The sequence below is a fragment of the Prionailurus viverrinus genome, chromosome B2 (assembly GCF_022837055.1).
Source record: "Prionailurus viverrinus isolate Anna chromosome B2, UM_Priviv_1.0, whole genome shotgun sequence".
NCBI classification, from domain to species: domain Eukaryota; kingdom Metazoa; phylum Chordata; class Mammalia; order Carnivora; family Felidae; genus Prionailurus; species Prionailurus viverrinus.
Genome location: NC_062565.1, coordinates 113,089,987 through 113,107,851, shown reverse-complemented (window position 1 = coordinate 113,107,851; position 17,865 = coordinate 113,089,987). Strand labels below are relative to the sequence as shown.

General features: G+C 37.3%; 1 protein-coding gene across 1 annotated transcript in view; it reads right to left on the bottom strand.

Moving 5' to 3' along the window:
- Positions 1-17,865, bottom strand: part of RNF217 (ring finger protein 217) — a 122,740-nt gene that overhangs the window by 28,570 nt on the left and 76,305 nt on the right. Inside the window, exons 2-3 of the mRNA XM_047859506.1 lie at positions 14,799-15,032; positions 1,101-1,265 (exon numbers count right to left, since the gene is read on the bottom strand). Coding sequence (XP_047715462.1) covers positions 1,101-1,265; positions 14,799-15,032 — 399 coding nt within the window. The remainder of the gene's footprint in view (positions 1-1,100; positions 1,266-14,798; positions 15,033-17,865) is intronic.

Here is a 17,865-nt window from a genome sequence, read left to right as displayed (position 1 = left end):
AATGCAATCTTGCCATTTGCAACAATGTAGATGGAACTAGACTGATTTCTAAAGATTAATTTGGCAAAAAGTGGAAAACATACCGAAGAGTGTACATACACATATACACACATATAAGTTTCTAAAGTGAGCTTTGAGGGAAAAAAAAAAAAAAAAGAAAAACTCCAAACTTAAACAGATCCCTATCCTGTAAGTATCAAATCCAAAGTTTTCTGGCTGGATTTACTTGCTGATTTCTCTACAGGTGAGCCTTCCCTGGCTGTTTGCATGGTTGACTTTCAACATGTAAATCTCAGCTCAAATGCCTACTAACTTTTGATTGCCTGCGTGATAATCAAGAGAAAAATGAGAAATGGGATTCATAAAATCCCTAAGTTCTGACTTCAGCTATTAGCTTCTACTGCACCAGATTTACAAAAAGCAAATGATCAGCTTAATGTAATCCTTAAGTGATAAGCAATGGAAGAAGGAGAGAAAACCAAAGGACAGCAGGACTCAGAGCCTGCATAATTGGATAGTGATTATAGTACATGCGGGAAACTAGAAATAATATTTTACATTATTTTCATTCCTGCTTTTCCCTATACACACATCTCCATTTTTATTTTTAGTTTTTTTTGAACAATTCAGATTTTTTTAATGTTTTTTTGAGAGAAAGAGAGCACGCACACGTGTGGACATGAACCGAAGAGGGTCAGGGAGAGAAAGGGGAAGAGACTCTAAAGCAGGTTCTGCATCGACAGCAGTGAGCCCAAAGTGTGACTCAAACCCAGGAACCATGAGACCATGACCTGAGCCGAAGTCGGACGCTCAGCTGACTGAGCCACCCAGGTGCACCACACCTCTCCATTAGAACATAAAAACTTTGAAGTTTAAAATCAGTAATTATATGTAGCCTCCTTAAATTTTGAAGTATAATGCAAGTAAAAAGAATATATGTCGTTTATATGCAAAAATCTTCCATTCAGTTATGTAATATAATTACTCTTCTAAAATGAAACAGCAAATAACCTGCATTAAAACAGTTACACATATAATTCACTTCAATATTGTAAATGTTACCGTTCAGTGATTTTCTGGGCAAAGGTTAGTTTTCTCACCTTGCACTTTGGACACTTCTGGGCATTCCTCTGCCCATGCTCGATTTCACTGGCCCAGTGACGCAACAACTTGTCCCCTTTTTTGTACTCCTTGCAGTTAACACCTTCATGCCAAGGAGAGTGGCACTTAAAACACCAGACGAATTGGCAAGTGGGGCACTGGATCTGTATAAGGAAAAGTAACATTAAGCACTGGTAGACATATTGACAGTTCCTAAAAGGATAAGAATGACGATGCTTGAGGAGATTAGCTTGAAGGTTATAATCTGTCCAGACTTAAAATATTACCCCGCTGTAAGATTACACTACAATGAGATGTAACTGTTCTATTATTAAAGGAGGAAAGAATTGCTTTGACATGGATGGTAAGGCTGTTTGTAGACCATACTGGAAATAAACATTGGGACATTCTGGAAATTATTTTGGTTTTAAGAAAATCTTCTAGATTGAAGCACAGAGTAAGAGCTGAAGTCCACAATGCTCTGAACCTACAAACTAGGCTGCTGCCCTGAAATTCACATTTTCTTTGAACCAATTTCCCAGGAGTTTCCATTGCTATTACCAATGGCTTTATTAACTTTTATAAAATCAAAGCCCCACAGATGCTCCATCAAATGAAAAACACACTGGCAAATAAACTACTATACCAGAATTTTCTAGGTAAATGCCATCTAAAATAAAGGACATGCCTCATTTGCTATTAATCTAAGGGAGGTTAATTATAAAATTAATACAAAGGATCCTATTAGAAATATATCTGTATGGTGGTCCTGTGGCCTGTACCTAGGAATCCATCAAAAAAATGTCTTTGCATTTTCACTATGTAAAGGTATATGTGAGAGTATGTGTTTATGTTCATTGAAAATATTTGTTTTCCACTTGATATGGAAGACATTTTTCTTACTTCCTTCATTTTGAATGATAGGTGTCCCATTCTCATACAATATTTCTGGTGTTCACTCTCCAAGAACATATAGAGATAATTTGAATTTCTCAGCCCTGTTGGATTAAAGTGAATAAAATGTCTCAATATAAACAAAACTGATAACTATTCTCCGTGCTCCTGTATATTATTTCACATAGCATGAGCGAATTTACTGACTACACTTTGAAAACTAGTTAGAATTTCTTTTGGTAAACTGCTGACAATATCTCTGCTTATTTTCTTGGAAAACCACTTTTTTTTTTTACATCAAAGCTTCCGATATAGAGATTAACCAAGGAGAAATTACAATCACAGATCTTGTAACTCAAAGCACTGCAGTTTTTACTAATGTCAAGAATAGATAATATTCTTCCTATGTAAACATGAAGTAACAAAAGTACTTTTGCTTTTAATTTATATCAAAACAAAATGTTATTTTGTCAGAAAATTTTAAACATCATGTCTATTTATTTATTGAAATTCTCTTAGGTATAATATTTATACCTCTGCATTACATGAAGTATTTATTTTTACCTCCAAAATAATGCTACAAAGTAGATAGAATCACAAGTTCATACATAAGGAAACTAAGGCTCACAGAGATTAAATAACTTGTCCAAAGTAACGTAGCAAATTTGCCTTAAGAAGAAATTTAAACATAAGTTTGTCTAGCTCCAAAGCCAGCAAGAAAGAAAGTATTCTTTCTTCAGCATTTGAAAACGAAAAACATAGAAGTCAAAGCCATGGTTAAGCTATTCAGTAAGTCAGAATTCTTCATGACTATCAACAAAAAGTGAATGTTGAAAATCCTTTTCAAAATTTTATTTACAGAAATTAGGAGACTTCTTGGTTATAAAAAGGAGGCATGTTGTTATTTAGCCATTTAAAGTAATCATTTTTGCCTTCTCTGGTCATTAAAGTTAAATAGTCATTTTAAAGTAAGAAGAATGAGTTGAAGTGGGTAAACTCCAGATAATAAAACAATATAAAACAATCATCTCCCCCTTGTCATTGAACAATGAGGAATAAATGTAAATATCACATGAGGCGTATGAATGTAACTTTCTCATGTAATGAATGAAATGGGGAAGAAGTCAGAAAGACTCGTTTTTCCTCACGTGTCTGCGATTATCAGAAGGACTTGAATATTTAAGTAAATTCCCTTCTATTCAACATGATTCATAATTTTAAATCACTGACCTCTAGCACTGTCAAATAAAAAAAAACTTCTTTGCTTTTTAATCAGTCAGATTGTGTTTATGAAATGAACAGAAGAATGAATGAAATGGCACTTTGACACTGGGATTAACTCTGTGGATGTCAGACATCAAAATGGTTCAAGGATCTTTGTGACCAAGTGCTAAACTATCACCCCTATGGATCCCTAATGAAGACAATTAGAACCGTATGACTCTCCTAAGGTACCAGAATGATAAAGAATCTGATACGTGCGGGGCGCCTGGGTGGCGCAGTCGGTTAAGCGTCTGACTTCAGCCAGGTCACGATCTCGCGGTCCGTGAGTTCGAGCCCCGCGTCAGGCTCTGGGCTGATGGCTCAGAGCCTGGAGCCTGTTTCCGATTCTGTGTCTCCCTCTCTCTCTGCCCCTCCCCCGTTCATGCTCTGTCTCTCTCTGTCCCAAAAATAAATAAACGTTGAAAAAAAAAAACTTAAAAAAAAAAAAAAGAATCTGATACGTGGGTGTCTACACCAGGGACTCAGGCTCCCAACTTTGCATAATAAATAGCTAAGTCCTGTGGCAATCTTCACCAACGCGAACTCGGTGGCAAACTGTGAAAAGAGTTTTGCAGCAAGCTCTCAAATGAAGATGAATAATTTAAATTCAGATCCAACTGCTTACTGTCTCTCACTGAAAACATTAAAATAACTATTGTTTTGCTCTGAAGTAAGATAATAAAAGGATTAATAGTCAACCCCAACAACACTGTTGTTCTATATTGTCTACATGCTAACTGTTTGGTCTGAAGATGCCTTATTCATTGTGACCTTAACCATATTCAAAATCGGCCTTCTATAAAACACAAACGGACATCACTGCTGCATCTTCTTCCACTCCTTTTTTTAATACTTCTTCCTCCACATGAAATGCTGTCTTACAACCACAGCCCTTCCACACGGAGTGCCTGCCTTCTGAGTAATTATATTCATGCAGAGGCCACTACATTCTATCCTTTCTGTCCCAAGTGTGGTTGGAGGGGCAGCTACATCAGCATCGCCTGGTAGTTTGCTGGAAACAAAAAATTCATGTCACGGCCCTTACCTACTGAATTAGAGCCTGTATTTTCACAAGGTCCCCTGGTGATTCACATGCATGCTAAAGTTTGAGAAGCTCTGCTCGATACCATCTGACCCTGTATCCCTGGTCACAACTGATTACAATAGGGATGAGTCCCTCAGCAAACACATGTATCCATTGGCTGGCAAGCAGTCTATGGGGTGGCTGGCATGAGTTTGTGTAGCTGGGTGCTCATAGTTGAACAGAGATTAGGCAAGACAGATTTATTCTCTTGAGGAGTGAAATGGGGATACACATAAACTTTACCTTTGCTGTGAAGACAAAGGTGAGAAAAGCTGAGTGAGCACAGTGCAGATCACAGAAGGGAACAACGGACATTCAAGTCCAGTGACGCAACAGAAGGGCTCTCATGCAAACAGAAAGAGTGCCCAGTTCTCTGTATTTTCAGTGGCTGCTGAGGCTGCTTTCCTGCCCTTCCTTCTTCCTGTGGAGCTTGCAGGAAACCTCGTTAACTCAGGTAGCTTGAAAGAAAGTATATCTCTGTCTCTTGTAATTGGAGAAAGTCCAATGAACACAATCTGTCTATTGAAATCTTATCCGGATCAAATACGACTTGCTTGAAGATGTCTTCCCTTTTCCTCCCAAAGAGATTCAGTGTCTCTTTTACAGAACTCCCATTAGAGATGTAGATGTCTAATCTCCTTAACAGGCTACAAGTTCACTGAGGACAAAGGATGTCTCAGGCATCCTGTATTTCCTGAGATAAGTAACATAGAACTTCTGGCACATGGCAGGCACTCAAAGTTATTTGTAAAATGAATTACTTTACACACAGGAAGCACTAAATATTGGGTAACATTAAATGAATTCAAAGAAAAATCAACATATATATCTAATTTATGATTAATGGCTGAGATGGAATCATTATTTCTTAGATTACTAGATGATATTTACTAAATATTTTATCCACATGACATTTTACTGAGCATCATGATCATGATCAAACTCTCCTGCAAGAGACAGGGGGCTGCAAGTGTTTTAAGAATAAAGTTATCAGAGTTAAGAATCTTTAATAACTTGTCCCAGAATCCATGAAAGATTAAAAAACCTTTATATTACATTTTTGACTTTTGAATTCCTTTAGTTTTTACAGAAATCTGGGCTACAGTGACACTCAGATGACAGGTTAAACCATCTACTTGCCCTCAGCAAATGGTGTTTTCTCTTGACAGTCATACCAAATAAAAAAAAAAAAACACAACATAAAAAGAGTTCAAAACCAAAAGGCACCCCAGAAACATCTTTCTTTTTTGGCTGAAATTCTATGCACTCCTATATATATAATTATTTTAAATCACAAAATCATTACTTACTAAACATAAAATAGTAGATAATCTCTGTGTATAAATGCAGCATTGCAAATATGAGCTAACTCAGTTTTCTAAGAAGAATTTGTTTTATTAGAACTATAGGTTAAGACAGATACTCAATAATAAAACATATTCACCATTCATTTACCCATTCAAAAAATATTTATTGAGTACCTTCAAGTAGTAGGTACTGAATGTACTGATTTTAGGCACATAAAAAAGAATGAAAATACTTATCCTCAAGGAATTTACTGAAGACAGACAGATACAAACCCAGAGAGCTATAAAACGGTGTCACAACCACTAAGCTAGAAGCTTGGACAAGTGGGTGCCATAGCAAAGGTGTTTCAGAGAAGGCTGGAAGAGTAATGTTCAGAGAGAATGTGGCCTTGAAGGTTGAGTGGAATGTGTCTGGGGCAAGTGGTGGGGTAACACTTCTGGCAGAGGGCACATCCTAAGCTATCACAGAGGCTGAAAGCACCCAGTGCATGGGGGGAAATAGCAAGTGTTCCAGTATGGCCCAGAGATGTCACCTCAACTGGTTCAATCCTCAGCCTTGCTGAAGTGTCTAATAAACAGAGTCCACTCAGTCTTACATTTATGCTCCTATACTCCTGATGCGTCTCTCAAAATACACTGTGGTCCAGAACTTGCTTACATGAAACATACAACTTATGGCTTTGTCCGTAGCTTAACATGACTTACGTCTTTGTCAGACTAGGCTGTGCCCTGAAGAAACTGATCAGTATATAAATAATAGAGAAATGCCATGGTTATAAAAAGTTTTATGATAAGATGGTTTTCTTGAAGACAAGAAGATTGTGAAGAAGTACAGGGTACAATAGAGAGGAGAAAAGTATTCGATGCATGGCTTCAAATACTTTCAAGGAGGCACTATTTGCTCCTTTATACGATCAAATCCTAAAGCAAGAGTGGCAGGTTCTCCACATGGGAAAACATGGCTTGACTTCTTGTCTTGATTCTTAGTCTGTCAGATTAGTCCATTAGTCCCCTTCTACTTGGGATCTCTCCCTGAATATAGTGCCAGTAATATACAGGCTTCACGAGGCACTGTTCCCTGAACACAGTCCAAATGTGGCCCAGTGACCCTTGCCTTAATTTCTCACAGCATGGTGAACCTAAGCTGGAAAATGAAAGGAAAACTTTCCTAGAGGGTAGGGATCAAATGAGGGCAACAAACAAACAGACAAACAAACAAACAAAAAACAAGTTAACACATAAGATAACCTGTATGGAGATACAGTGGTTATTTATATAAATAGCCTTACCGACATCCCTCATATTGATTTCTAGCTCCTTTTACATATGCAACACACTATTTATCACACAATACATTCACTTTAGTACTAGCTTTCATTTTCAATAGAAAGACATACTCTTCTAGGGGTTCTGCCTTTGCAGAGTCCTCTCTCCCTAATTTGAAAAACATTGTTTCATAGCAATCCATTTTGCTTCTACCACTTGGAAACACCTTTAAGCATTTGTAGACTTTTCCTCTAAACCTAGAAATCAAGGCCCAGAGAAGAATCTGTCTCAACTTATTTCTTGTTTGAGGACCTACCTCTTCATAGGTGAACATAATTGGCACTGGAAGATTCTGCCCTGATTTAATCCAAAATTACTAGCCAGAGCAGTATGGCATCATCTAATTTTCAATAAGACATCTATTCTGAACACAACACAATAAGGCTAATATCTCAGAGTCAACCCACCTAAAGAAGCAGGAGGACCATCTAATTACATAGTGTACGTGGGGAAATGGGACTATTGTCTGTGACCAAAGGTAAAAACAGGATAGGTCTCAGCCTGAAGGTAACAGTGAATTCTTTCAAAACGGAAGGGAATTCGTCTGTAAGTAGAAAGTTTCTTAAAAATGGGAGTGTTGAATCAATGTCTGAATGGCCACCTGTAAGCATTTTGTAGACACGATTTATGCACATGAAGACTGCTGCATTAGGTTCCCGTACAGATCTGAGAGGGTACATATGGCAAGGTAGAAGTACAGAGTATGGTCGGTGAGAAATGCACAGAAATTCCAGACCATTTTAGAATGAGCACCAGACTTGGCTTACTTCTACCCACTCTTCTGCACATGGTCAGAGAGAAATGATTCTTCAGCTTGTCTCTTCTGCTGAAGACCCAAGAGATGACGTAATGAAGTGAAAAAAACAGAAAGTTTTCAATCTCAATGTAGGTCGGTTTATGGTAGCTATGAGTCTTGATTATAACAATTATTGTAGTTTTTCTAAAACATCAGATGGAGGCTAAAATACTAAATGAATTCTAATATTTGGCCTTTGTTGTTATAAGTTCAAGTAAGGAAACTATAAAATATTGCAGCTAATTTATACATCAAGAAAGCAAACAAAGAACTTTAGTAAAGCACTTCATTAGTAACTAGAGGGGAAAATGCATCCCAATAAAATTTAGTAGATCTGCATCATAGCTGAATGTTACACATTTTTTTCAAAGTTAGCATATATAACACACCCTTTGTTTAAGCTGGCTTCTTTAAGCCAGGGTAGACGACTTCATCTTTATCTCGCTCACAAATCTATGCTAGCAACAATCATTTAAGAAACTACACTTGTTTTCTACAGCTCCCAACAACAGTGATGCATTAATGCCAAGAGAAATTGTTGTGTATTATAGCATAAACTGATCTTGCAGGGCTGATGCACAATGTGATTCTCAATCTGTAAACATTGTCCATTTAAACTGATGGTGTCAGGGAAAAACCAAAGAGCAAAGCAGCATGCTAGCCACACTTTCATGGGAAACCTTTAAAAATTTTTGTATACAGAAAAAAATTCTCAAATTATCTTTACTAAAAGAAAGCTTAAGCATATTTATTTATTTATTTATTCATTTATTTATTTATGAAAATTGTTTATTGGAGGTACACCTGAAGATGTGCAGCTGGCATTTGAATAAAGAATAGGCAGGCCCACAGAAGCAGAAATAGTGGGAAGTCACTGTTAGCACCAAAGAGACAAAGCAGGAAAGAGGTTTCTGCAGGTCAGTGAGAATTAGAAATATGGGGGGATGGGCAAATGAGGAGGGCACTTGTTGGGATGAGCACTGGGTGTTGTATGAAAGTGATGAATCATGGGAATCTACCTCCAAAACCAAGAGTGGACTGTATACACTCTATGTTAGCCAACTTGACAATAAATTGTATTAAAAGAAAAGAGATATGGAGGAGGGACCACCCAGCGGGAGGTACAGTCATAAAGGGACATGGCTACTGCTAGAGCTTTGCATTGAATTAGGAAGGGAGTGAGGAAGTAATGCATCTACTGTTCTCTCCTCCCATCTTCCTGTTTCCTGCCAATGCCAACATTTGGCTGAACCCAAATAGGAATCAAGATGTTAGGGAATCTGGAGAAGGAGTTCAAAGAGGCAACTTTCTGGAGTACAGAACAGGTCAGAGAGGATTGAATAATAGACACAGGAAGAGGGTAAATTCAGTATTATCAGAATTCCAGCCTTCCAGTTAAGCACATTTCAAAGTATACCAATTAAAAACAAAAAACCCACTGATTTGATTATAAAGCCCTTAGAAAAGTTCTTTTGCCATGCAAGGAAACCATGTATTTGCACAGCTTTATAAAATCTGATTTCTACCCGGAGAGAGGAAAAAAAAGACTGCTAAATATATAAGGTAAGAATATAGAGGGAGTTTCCCCAGGATATTTTATTGGCTTTTTTCTTTCACCTTACAATGAGTCAAAGCACCATTTTGTGAATTTTCAAGGTTTTGTTTAATATTTGTGGGAAGAAGAGTGGAGATTATTATTAGTCATGCCTGAAGGAAATCATAAAGAAAATGACCACTATCATGTTTCCTGTGTTGATTATGCATGTCCTTCAACTTACTCCAAGTCAGTATGAAAAGGGGGACCATTTCTTCGTTTACACCTGGAAATAGGAAGAAAACCTAGGACTGCACATACCTCAGTATTTTACTGAGGAGTATAAAATGACTGCATTTAATCATTTGCAATTCTCTCCTTTTTCCCATGAAAAACCATAACTTTCTCTACCTCCCAAAATATGTGTTACACATTTCTGAATTCAGTCACCTCCCTCCTGCTTCAACCTCCTCAAATATTAATGCTTGCCATAAGATCCCTCCTCATGAGATCCATGCTTCTTGGATACCCCTTTGAGGCCCCAAAGGGTCTTCAAACAACATTAGCAACACATTTCAAGCTGAATTTGTTTTTCACTCCTCAAACTGACTCCTCTTTAAGACATAGTCAGTATCATCCCTCCTTTACTCCCACCATCCACCAGTCACCAATCTTTTATTCCACCTGTCTTGTTCTTGACTCCTCTATCTTCCTCCCAATAACCTAGGGTTGCTCATTCTGTGGCCCCTGCCTAATAATGATGGCAAACATAATAATTTCTAGCAAGTGTTGAACATTTAGAATGTGTCACACATGGTGCTAAGCACTTTACATGTGTCACCTTGTTTAATCCTTTCTATGCCCTTTTGGCAGGTACTATTAGTAACCCCAGTAAAAGATGTGAAAACTCACAGGTGCAGAACTAGTATGTGGAAGGCTGAGAGTTTAAATCTAGTTTGAAGGTAGTTCTCTGACCCACCTTTTCCAGCTTGGCAAATTCAACATTTCAAGGCTTAGTCTACTCTTTAATGAAGCCTTTTAAATCTCTCCTGACCTTTCTTCTCCCATGCTCTCAGCATTTTCCATGCACATTTATTACAGTACACATTATTATATATGCATTTTCCCATTTATTAGTTCCGCCAAATATATTTTAGAGCACAGTCTATCAGATACAGGGCTTGGCACAGCTTATCAGCAGTCAGCGAGCCTGGACCTGGCCTCCTAGAAACCAGTGGGAGAGACTTTAAGCAAATAACCACACACATATAACCATAATATCCCAAATGATAGCTGCTATGAAGAAAAACTTCTTCTGGTGGTAATGTGTCTGTCTCCAGGTATCGCATGAACACCATTAAAGCCACAACTTTAGCATTTTAATTTTATCATCACTAATGTGTTCACTACATTGATATGCAGTTGTATTAATAAATTATAGGAACTGTTCAGGCTAGAAATTTGATTTCTAATTGGAAATTGAAATCAACTTTAAAGAAACGAAGTGGTAAGATATTGTCTCATGACAGGAGTTGCAGGAACAAGAAGATAAATATGGATGAGAAAACCTGGATTTGCACAAAGGCAAGTTTGTCTCCATGTAAATCGCTCAATTCAGGAATATACTTGTTCTATTTAATATAGTAGGAGTTTACTGGAGTTCAGAACATAACGAAAGGCTCTATGTACTTAAACTTCTGCCAGAAAGGAGATGCTGAATGAGGGCTTGGAAGATGTACTGCACCTAAGAGTTCTTCTTACTGCTTGTTGATCTATTCTGTTTATTCCTTTTTCATCTGCAGTGTACAAAAAATGTAACAAGTGGTACTGGCAAAGCTATTCAAATGAAATCCCAAAATATGATATTTTAGATTTCAAATTTCATGTGAGATGATGTATCCAAAGGTATTTCCTAATATAAAATAGCTGAATTGACAGAAATCATAATAAATGCTCAAAGAGTGACATCTCGGATCATGAACTATAATTCAATGACACAAAAAGAGTAATAATGAAATACACATTAAAGTGTTTTATCAATAGATACAAAACCCACTTTAGGCCACAAACAATATTATAATGAGATTTTAAATTGCCCAGGCATGTTAGATCTTAGTGGTAACCTTTTTCTCCCCCTCTGTTTCTGCTGTGTTATGACTCAGTTCATTACATTCAAGTACTTGAAGTCTTAAAGTTATGATGAACACACCAGGTTGGAAGTGGGTTCTGTTACTGGGGAAGTGGGATTTTTAAAACTAGAGCAAACCTAAAAAATAGGCACTGACGTACTGCAAAGAACAAAGATACTAGTCTCAGTGTAGGGTGCTATACTATAATCATGAATACTGCAGTTGGTTTGCTGATACATTCATGTTTGAGCTCTCCTTACTCATGAGAATCCAGACAGGTATGGATACCTAAATCAAGTAGTTCATGTTAATGTAAGAGCTAGACTTTAATGCTGAAAAATGCTACATAAACATTGTATGAAATAGTAAAAACCACTGCTTCAGGAATTGTGTGTTATCCCTAGAACTTTGTACAATATTGAAAGGGTGAATTATTTATCTTTTCTGTTAGACATCTTCTCAAGAGTAAAGATGAGTAATAACAGTAATCATCCCCAAATTCTGTGGTAGCTTTACATTTTTTGGAAGTTGCTTAACAGTTTTACTTTATATTGAGATTTTCATCTCTCACCCATTATCAAGGATTTTAAGTGTTTGTGATCAACATTTATTTTGTGTTGAATTTCTCCTCTCCTTGAAACAAATTCCCTTCTCCTTTGCTAATCAGAAGTAAAAAACTGAGCTTACTAGGTTTGACATCTTGATCCATTTGTCCCCTACGTTTCTTCTTAGGTACAACCCAACTGATAGGAAGCCTGGTATTGGCAAATGTTATCAGAGAGGCCACGGTTAACTGAAAATCGTACAAATATGGGATCTTGTATTTTCAATTTTTACATATTTCCCTCTCAATACATGTGCATTCTGATAAATCATGCTCATCATCAAATGATTTGGTGATTTTGGATGAAATGAGACCTATAAAATTTTACTATAGCTATAATTGCACCTTAACTTGAATCTTTCACCCATTTACTAAGAACAATATATTTTTAAATAATTTCCACTTTGACTCAATTATGCATACATGTTTTAACTATCCAAAATTCTAAAATAGCACAGTCTGTTTATATATATAGAATATATACAGTTTATACACATTCTATATATTCTCTATATAATATCTATTAATTGTATCAATATATATATTTTATAAACAAATTATATAAAATATATATTATATATATGATTCCAAACATAACTGAAGAAAAAAATATCCTAAGTTATGGGATAAGAAGTCCTTGTAAAATTAGTAGTTTCTTCTTTTAAAATTTTTTTAAAATTTTATTGATTTGTTTTGAGAGTGTTAGCTTGAACCATGGAGTGGTAGAAAGATGGGGAGAGAAAAATCTTAAGCAAGCTCTGCATTGTCAGTGCAGAGCCTGATGTGGGGCTTGAACTCACGAATGGTGAGATCATGGCCTGAGCCGAAATCAGGAGTGGGCCATTTAACTGACTGAGCCACCCAGGTGTCTTCAAAACGAATAATTTCTGATAACACCAATAACATAAAATTGGAAGAAAAATAACTTAACCTAAGAATATACAGAGTCAAATAAATGTATTCTATTGATGGGGCACCTGGGTGGCTCAATTGGTTAAGCATCCGACTTCAGCTCAGGTCATGATCTCACAGTATGAGTTCGAGCCCCGTGTCGTGTAGGGTTGTGTGCTGACAGCTCAGAGCCTGGAGCCTGCTTCAGAGTCTGTGTTTCCCTCTCTCTCTGCCCTTTCCCCCCTTGCCCTCTGTCTCTCAAAAATAAAATAAAAAAATTTAAAAGTATTCTATTGCTATTAAGTCAGTATTCAAAATCAGCGTAAGTGCATTATTTTAGTTATATAGTTTGCAATCTCAAACATGTACTTTTTAGAGAACAAAAAACAAGGGTTTTCTTGAGAGTTATGAGACTAGCCTGCACCAAGGTAGTAAATAAAAGAATTAACTATGAGAGCCAAGCAATTTCAAAGCCCAGTTACTCAGTAAGAGGCTTTGACTAACCTACTCTAGCTCATCATTGCAACAAGTAGAGGAGGGGACTTTCTAAACCACAGTCCCTCAAAGCTACAGAATGAATAATGCAGCAACCACTGCTTCTAACACCAGAGCATGGGCAAAGACTTACCTTAAATGGAGACGACTTCAAATAGCCTTTGAAACCTCTTCATCCTGCCATTCTGCTGTAATGACAAGGATGAAAACTACTGCCATGGGCCTCATTGTCTTCCCTCTTCATTTACTGCACACTAGACCAGGTGAGGCTCAAAAAATTGCAAGACAGTTGTTCTGGGGTGGGCCTGGGGCACTGGGTGTCTAAAAGCCCTCCGGGTGATTGTAATGTACAGTCAGTGCTATGAATCAGTGATTTGCTCCCACAGTTGCTGCTCTCATTTGCCTGTCTTCAGTCTTGCCCTCCTGTGACATCCTCTACTAATGCTGCCAGAATGATCTTTCTGTAATGCCTACAGAATTAAATTAAAACTGAGCACAGTGGAAGACTCAACATGATCTGCTTTTAAATACCTGACCAGCTGCCTCTCCCTGGCTCTCTCCTGACGAGCTCCACCAAGCACCTGTTTCCAACATGCCTGCCTCACCCTCAGGGCCTGCACACTTACCCATTCCTTGCTCTGACATGTTCTCCAACGTTTATCTGTTTATCTGCCTGGAGAACTGCATCTTCTGCAAAAAGTCTCTCCTGCCATCCTAGCCTCCACTCCTCCATCAGTGTTCTCAAAGCATAAGTGTATTTGGGTTCTCGTTTTTTGTTTCTTCTGTTGTTGTGTTTTGCTTTTGTTTTGTTTTTTTGACTAATCATATTGAACTGCCATTTTAGGACATATGTCTCTCTCACCTTCACCTTCTCTAGACATTTTTGGAGCAAGGACTAGCTCACATTTGCCTCTGTATCCCCCAAATTTAGCACACTGTCTGGCCTATACTGGCATTTTGTACTTGCTGAATACATGAATGAAAAGCATTTTATACTATTTGCACCTATCACAGACAGAGCCAGAAGAGATTCACTTTGGGTCCACTGAAAAAGTCAAGCTTACCCCCCCCAAAAGTATTAGTATTTACTTAATATTTAGTAATAGCAGTGACAATTACTTTAAAAAGATTAGCCTTTTGATTAGGCTACTAAATGAATTTTAAACATGGTTAAAGTCAAAGAAAAACTTTAACTTAATCCTCAAGAGTGCTCTCTTATCATCAGCCTCCCCAAACCACATATTTTTAGAATCACAGCCAATATACACTCACCTTAGACTTCTAAGGGAAGGAAGCCCACTTAATGCCCACCACAAGTTGGCCTAATTAGGCATCATGTGACATCTAACCCACAACTCTGGTGAACATGCTTACTTTGTATTTGCTTTCTGATCTGGAAGGGGTGGGAATATGTCCTTTTTTCTTGAAGGTTGTAAAGTGCTTGCACTGAGGACAAGGCTTGGTGCTGGAATCAATACGGCCAAGTTCCAAGAAGTACTTATATTTGATGGAATCTTCATGTGTTAAGTTATAGGTAATCGTTCTTTCTTCCAGGAATTCAAAACATTCTGTGATAGGGCATTTGATTTCTACTTGGCCAAGCTGTACCTGTGTGAAAGAGCAAATGGGAGACCCCCCCAAGAAAAGCACTGGTTAATTTTCTGTTCTTTTTTTTTCATACAGTATTGCTTATTTCATGATTACAATAAAGGATTATTCGTCATTTTTCATGACTTCTAACCTAATAAATGGCAATCACTTTGGTACCTATATTGTGCAGTACCAAAATAATCACCATATAAAGTTTCCAAAATGATTTACAGCATATTTAAGCATTCTCTATCATCATGTTTGTAAACTTAAATGAACCTAAACCACAGGCTCACCAAAGAAGCAAATTATCATCCCATCCTTCCGGAAACCTCAGAGTAAGACAGCATTCAGACAATGTTCCAGCTAAAGGAATAGTTGGATGAAAAAGTGATTCAGATTTTTCAACCTAACTACAAAGTACCTCAGCACTAAGTTTAAAGCACCTCTAACTACTATAAAGGAAGAACAAAGGATTTTCAAAGTACATATACATATATACAACACATAGTAGTTTTAAAATATTGCCAATAATAACTCCATTTTCCCTGACTCATCCATGTAACTAACATGGAATAGTTTTTATATCATCAGAATCACAGGAGCAAGTAAGAAAATTACACCAATCACATTGATGCAAAAACAAAACAAAACAAAACAAACAAAACAAAAAACACATGGGATCTGGCTACAACTGAGGTCATTTATAAAATGAACTTCTTCACAGGACCACAGAGTTAGGTTAGGAGAGAGGAGAAAGATATACTACAAGAGTACATTTAGCATTTGGTATGGGATTCTAGATAAGTTTGGCATGAAAGATTACAGCATACGAAGCACCAAGTGTGGACACGACTAAATTTTAACAAATGAAGAAAATAAACTACTTTGTAACAAAGAGTTCCAAGAATACTTCCCTTAAGTAGTGAACAAGAAGTGTTTATATTTATACATCATGGCATCATAATCTCTTTTTGTATATCCTAATATAGGCTCCAAATGGCAAACAATGTTAAACCATCTCTTTCTCTCACTCGGGTGAAATGTCACTTGACATTCTGAGAAGGCAAAACACATTGACCTTAATGAGAAAAGCCGTCTGTGAAAACTGAGGGAGTGTCTGGAGAAAGAAAAACATCACCACAAAGAACAATTTCAAAAAACACACAACTAACATCAGAGTAACTTTTTTTTCCCACTTTGCTGTGTATCTGGCACAAATTTGAGGACAGGGGAAGTACACAGGCTGGGAGTGTGTGGGTGGCTGAGTCGGTTATGCATCTGACTTCAGTTCAGGTCATGATCACACGGCTCATGAGTTCGAGCCAGTTCGTGAGTTTGAGCCCCACACGGTTTGTGAGCTCAAGCCCTGCATGGGGCTGTCTGCTGTAGTGCAGAGCCTGCTTCATATCCTCTGTCCAGCCCCCCTGCCTACCCTTCCCCCCACTCTCATGCACTCTGTCTCCCTCTCCCTCTCTCTCTCTCTCAAAAATAAACATTAAAAAAATTAAGAAGCCACAGGCTGAAGGATGCATGAGATGATACATTTAATACCAGTAAAGGACACGAGCCAGACTGATAATGAAATGAAAAAGGAGCATTGGATAAAACTCCTTCTTAGGATAAACTTGCTCAAAGTGTATATTGCTACATAATGCTATACCACTATTGTATAACATGGTCTAGAGAGATTTTTCAAACATTGCCCTCAAACAATTTTTCTATTTTTCATGATGTCTGCTTTTAGTTACAATCAGATTTGCTTCTTACACTTGTTATGGGGTTATGGAATGTGATTATAACCCAAATTAAGGTTTATAATAAATTTTTCAGTTATAGTTCAAGACATAAATCCTCAGAAGATTTTAAACAGACAAAAACATGTGTGACATTATTAAAAACTGGGTTAATGAAACATATGCAACTTTTTAAAAAATTAATACATGTTTCCTCTTTTAATATTCTGTCAACATTTATCAAGCTGATTCCAAGCCAGGTACTGGATTAGGTGCTGAAGCATTACAAGTGCCTACCAGTAAAGAGGTAATCATGATACAGAGCAGTGACCATGCCTGATGGGCAAGAACAGGATGTCAGGAGAGGATATGAGGAAGGCTTGGTAACCTTACCCTTGGGAGGTTCAGAAGAGGCTTCTTGGAAAAAGGAAGGTTTCAAGTGAGATCTTAAGATTAATAGAACTTAGCCAAACAAGGGTGAAGGTGTTTCAAACAGACAGAAGATAAAACAAGGACAAAGACTTGGCGGTAAGAGAATACGGCACATTTTAGTGGGGTACCCATAGTTTCCCCACATCCTAGTTGGATCAAATGTATACTGCCCTAAGGTATATGCATCTTAACTTAAAGATGACAGCCACAGAGGGACTGAAAGATGATCAGTAAGACTGGACCACAAAGTGAGAGTATATAAAGACACGGGTGTACAGATGAACTGAAATCAGAGTGTGAGGGCAGAGCATGAAACCACCCTAAAAGTGTGGATGGTAAGCTAGTAATAGGCAGTTTGGAACAATTACTCATACAATTCTTCGAAGTACTCATAGTTCTGCATAGTAAGATTATCTCCTTTTTCACAATAAAATGCTACTCATGACCTATGCAATCTCTTGGCCTCTACATATCTATCTTTTTCAGAATAATTTCCTCAAAAAAATCACAAATAATGATTAAGCAAAGTGCATTCATTTATTTATTCAACAAGATATGTATTTCATCAGTTCAAGGACACAGTTTCTTCAGCATTTTAATATCTCAAAAGTCAGGACAGTCTTACAATCAACAGTCTTCAGCATTGTTCCATTGTTTAATTTGCAGTTTTTATTTTCTTGGTG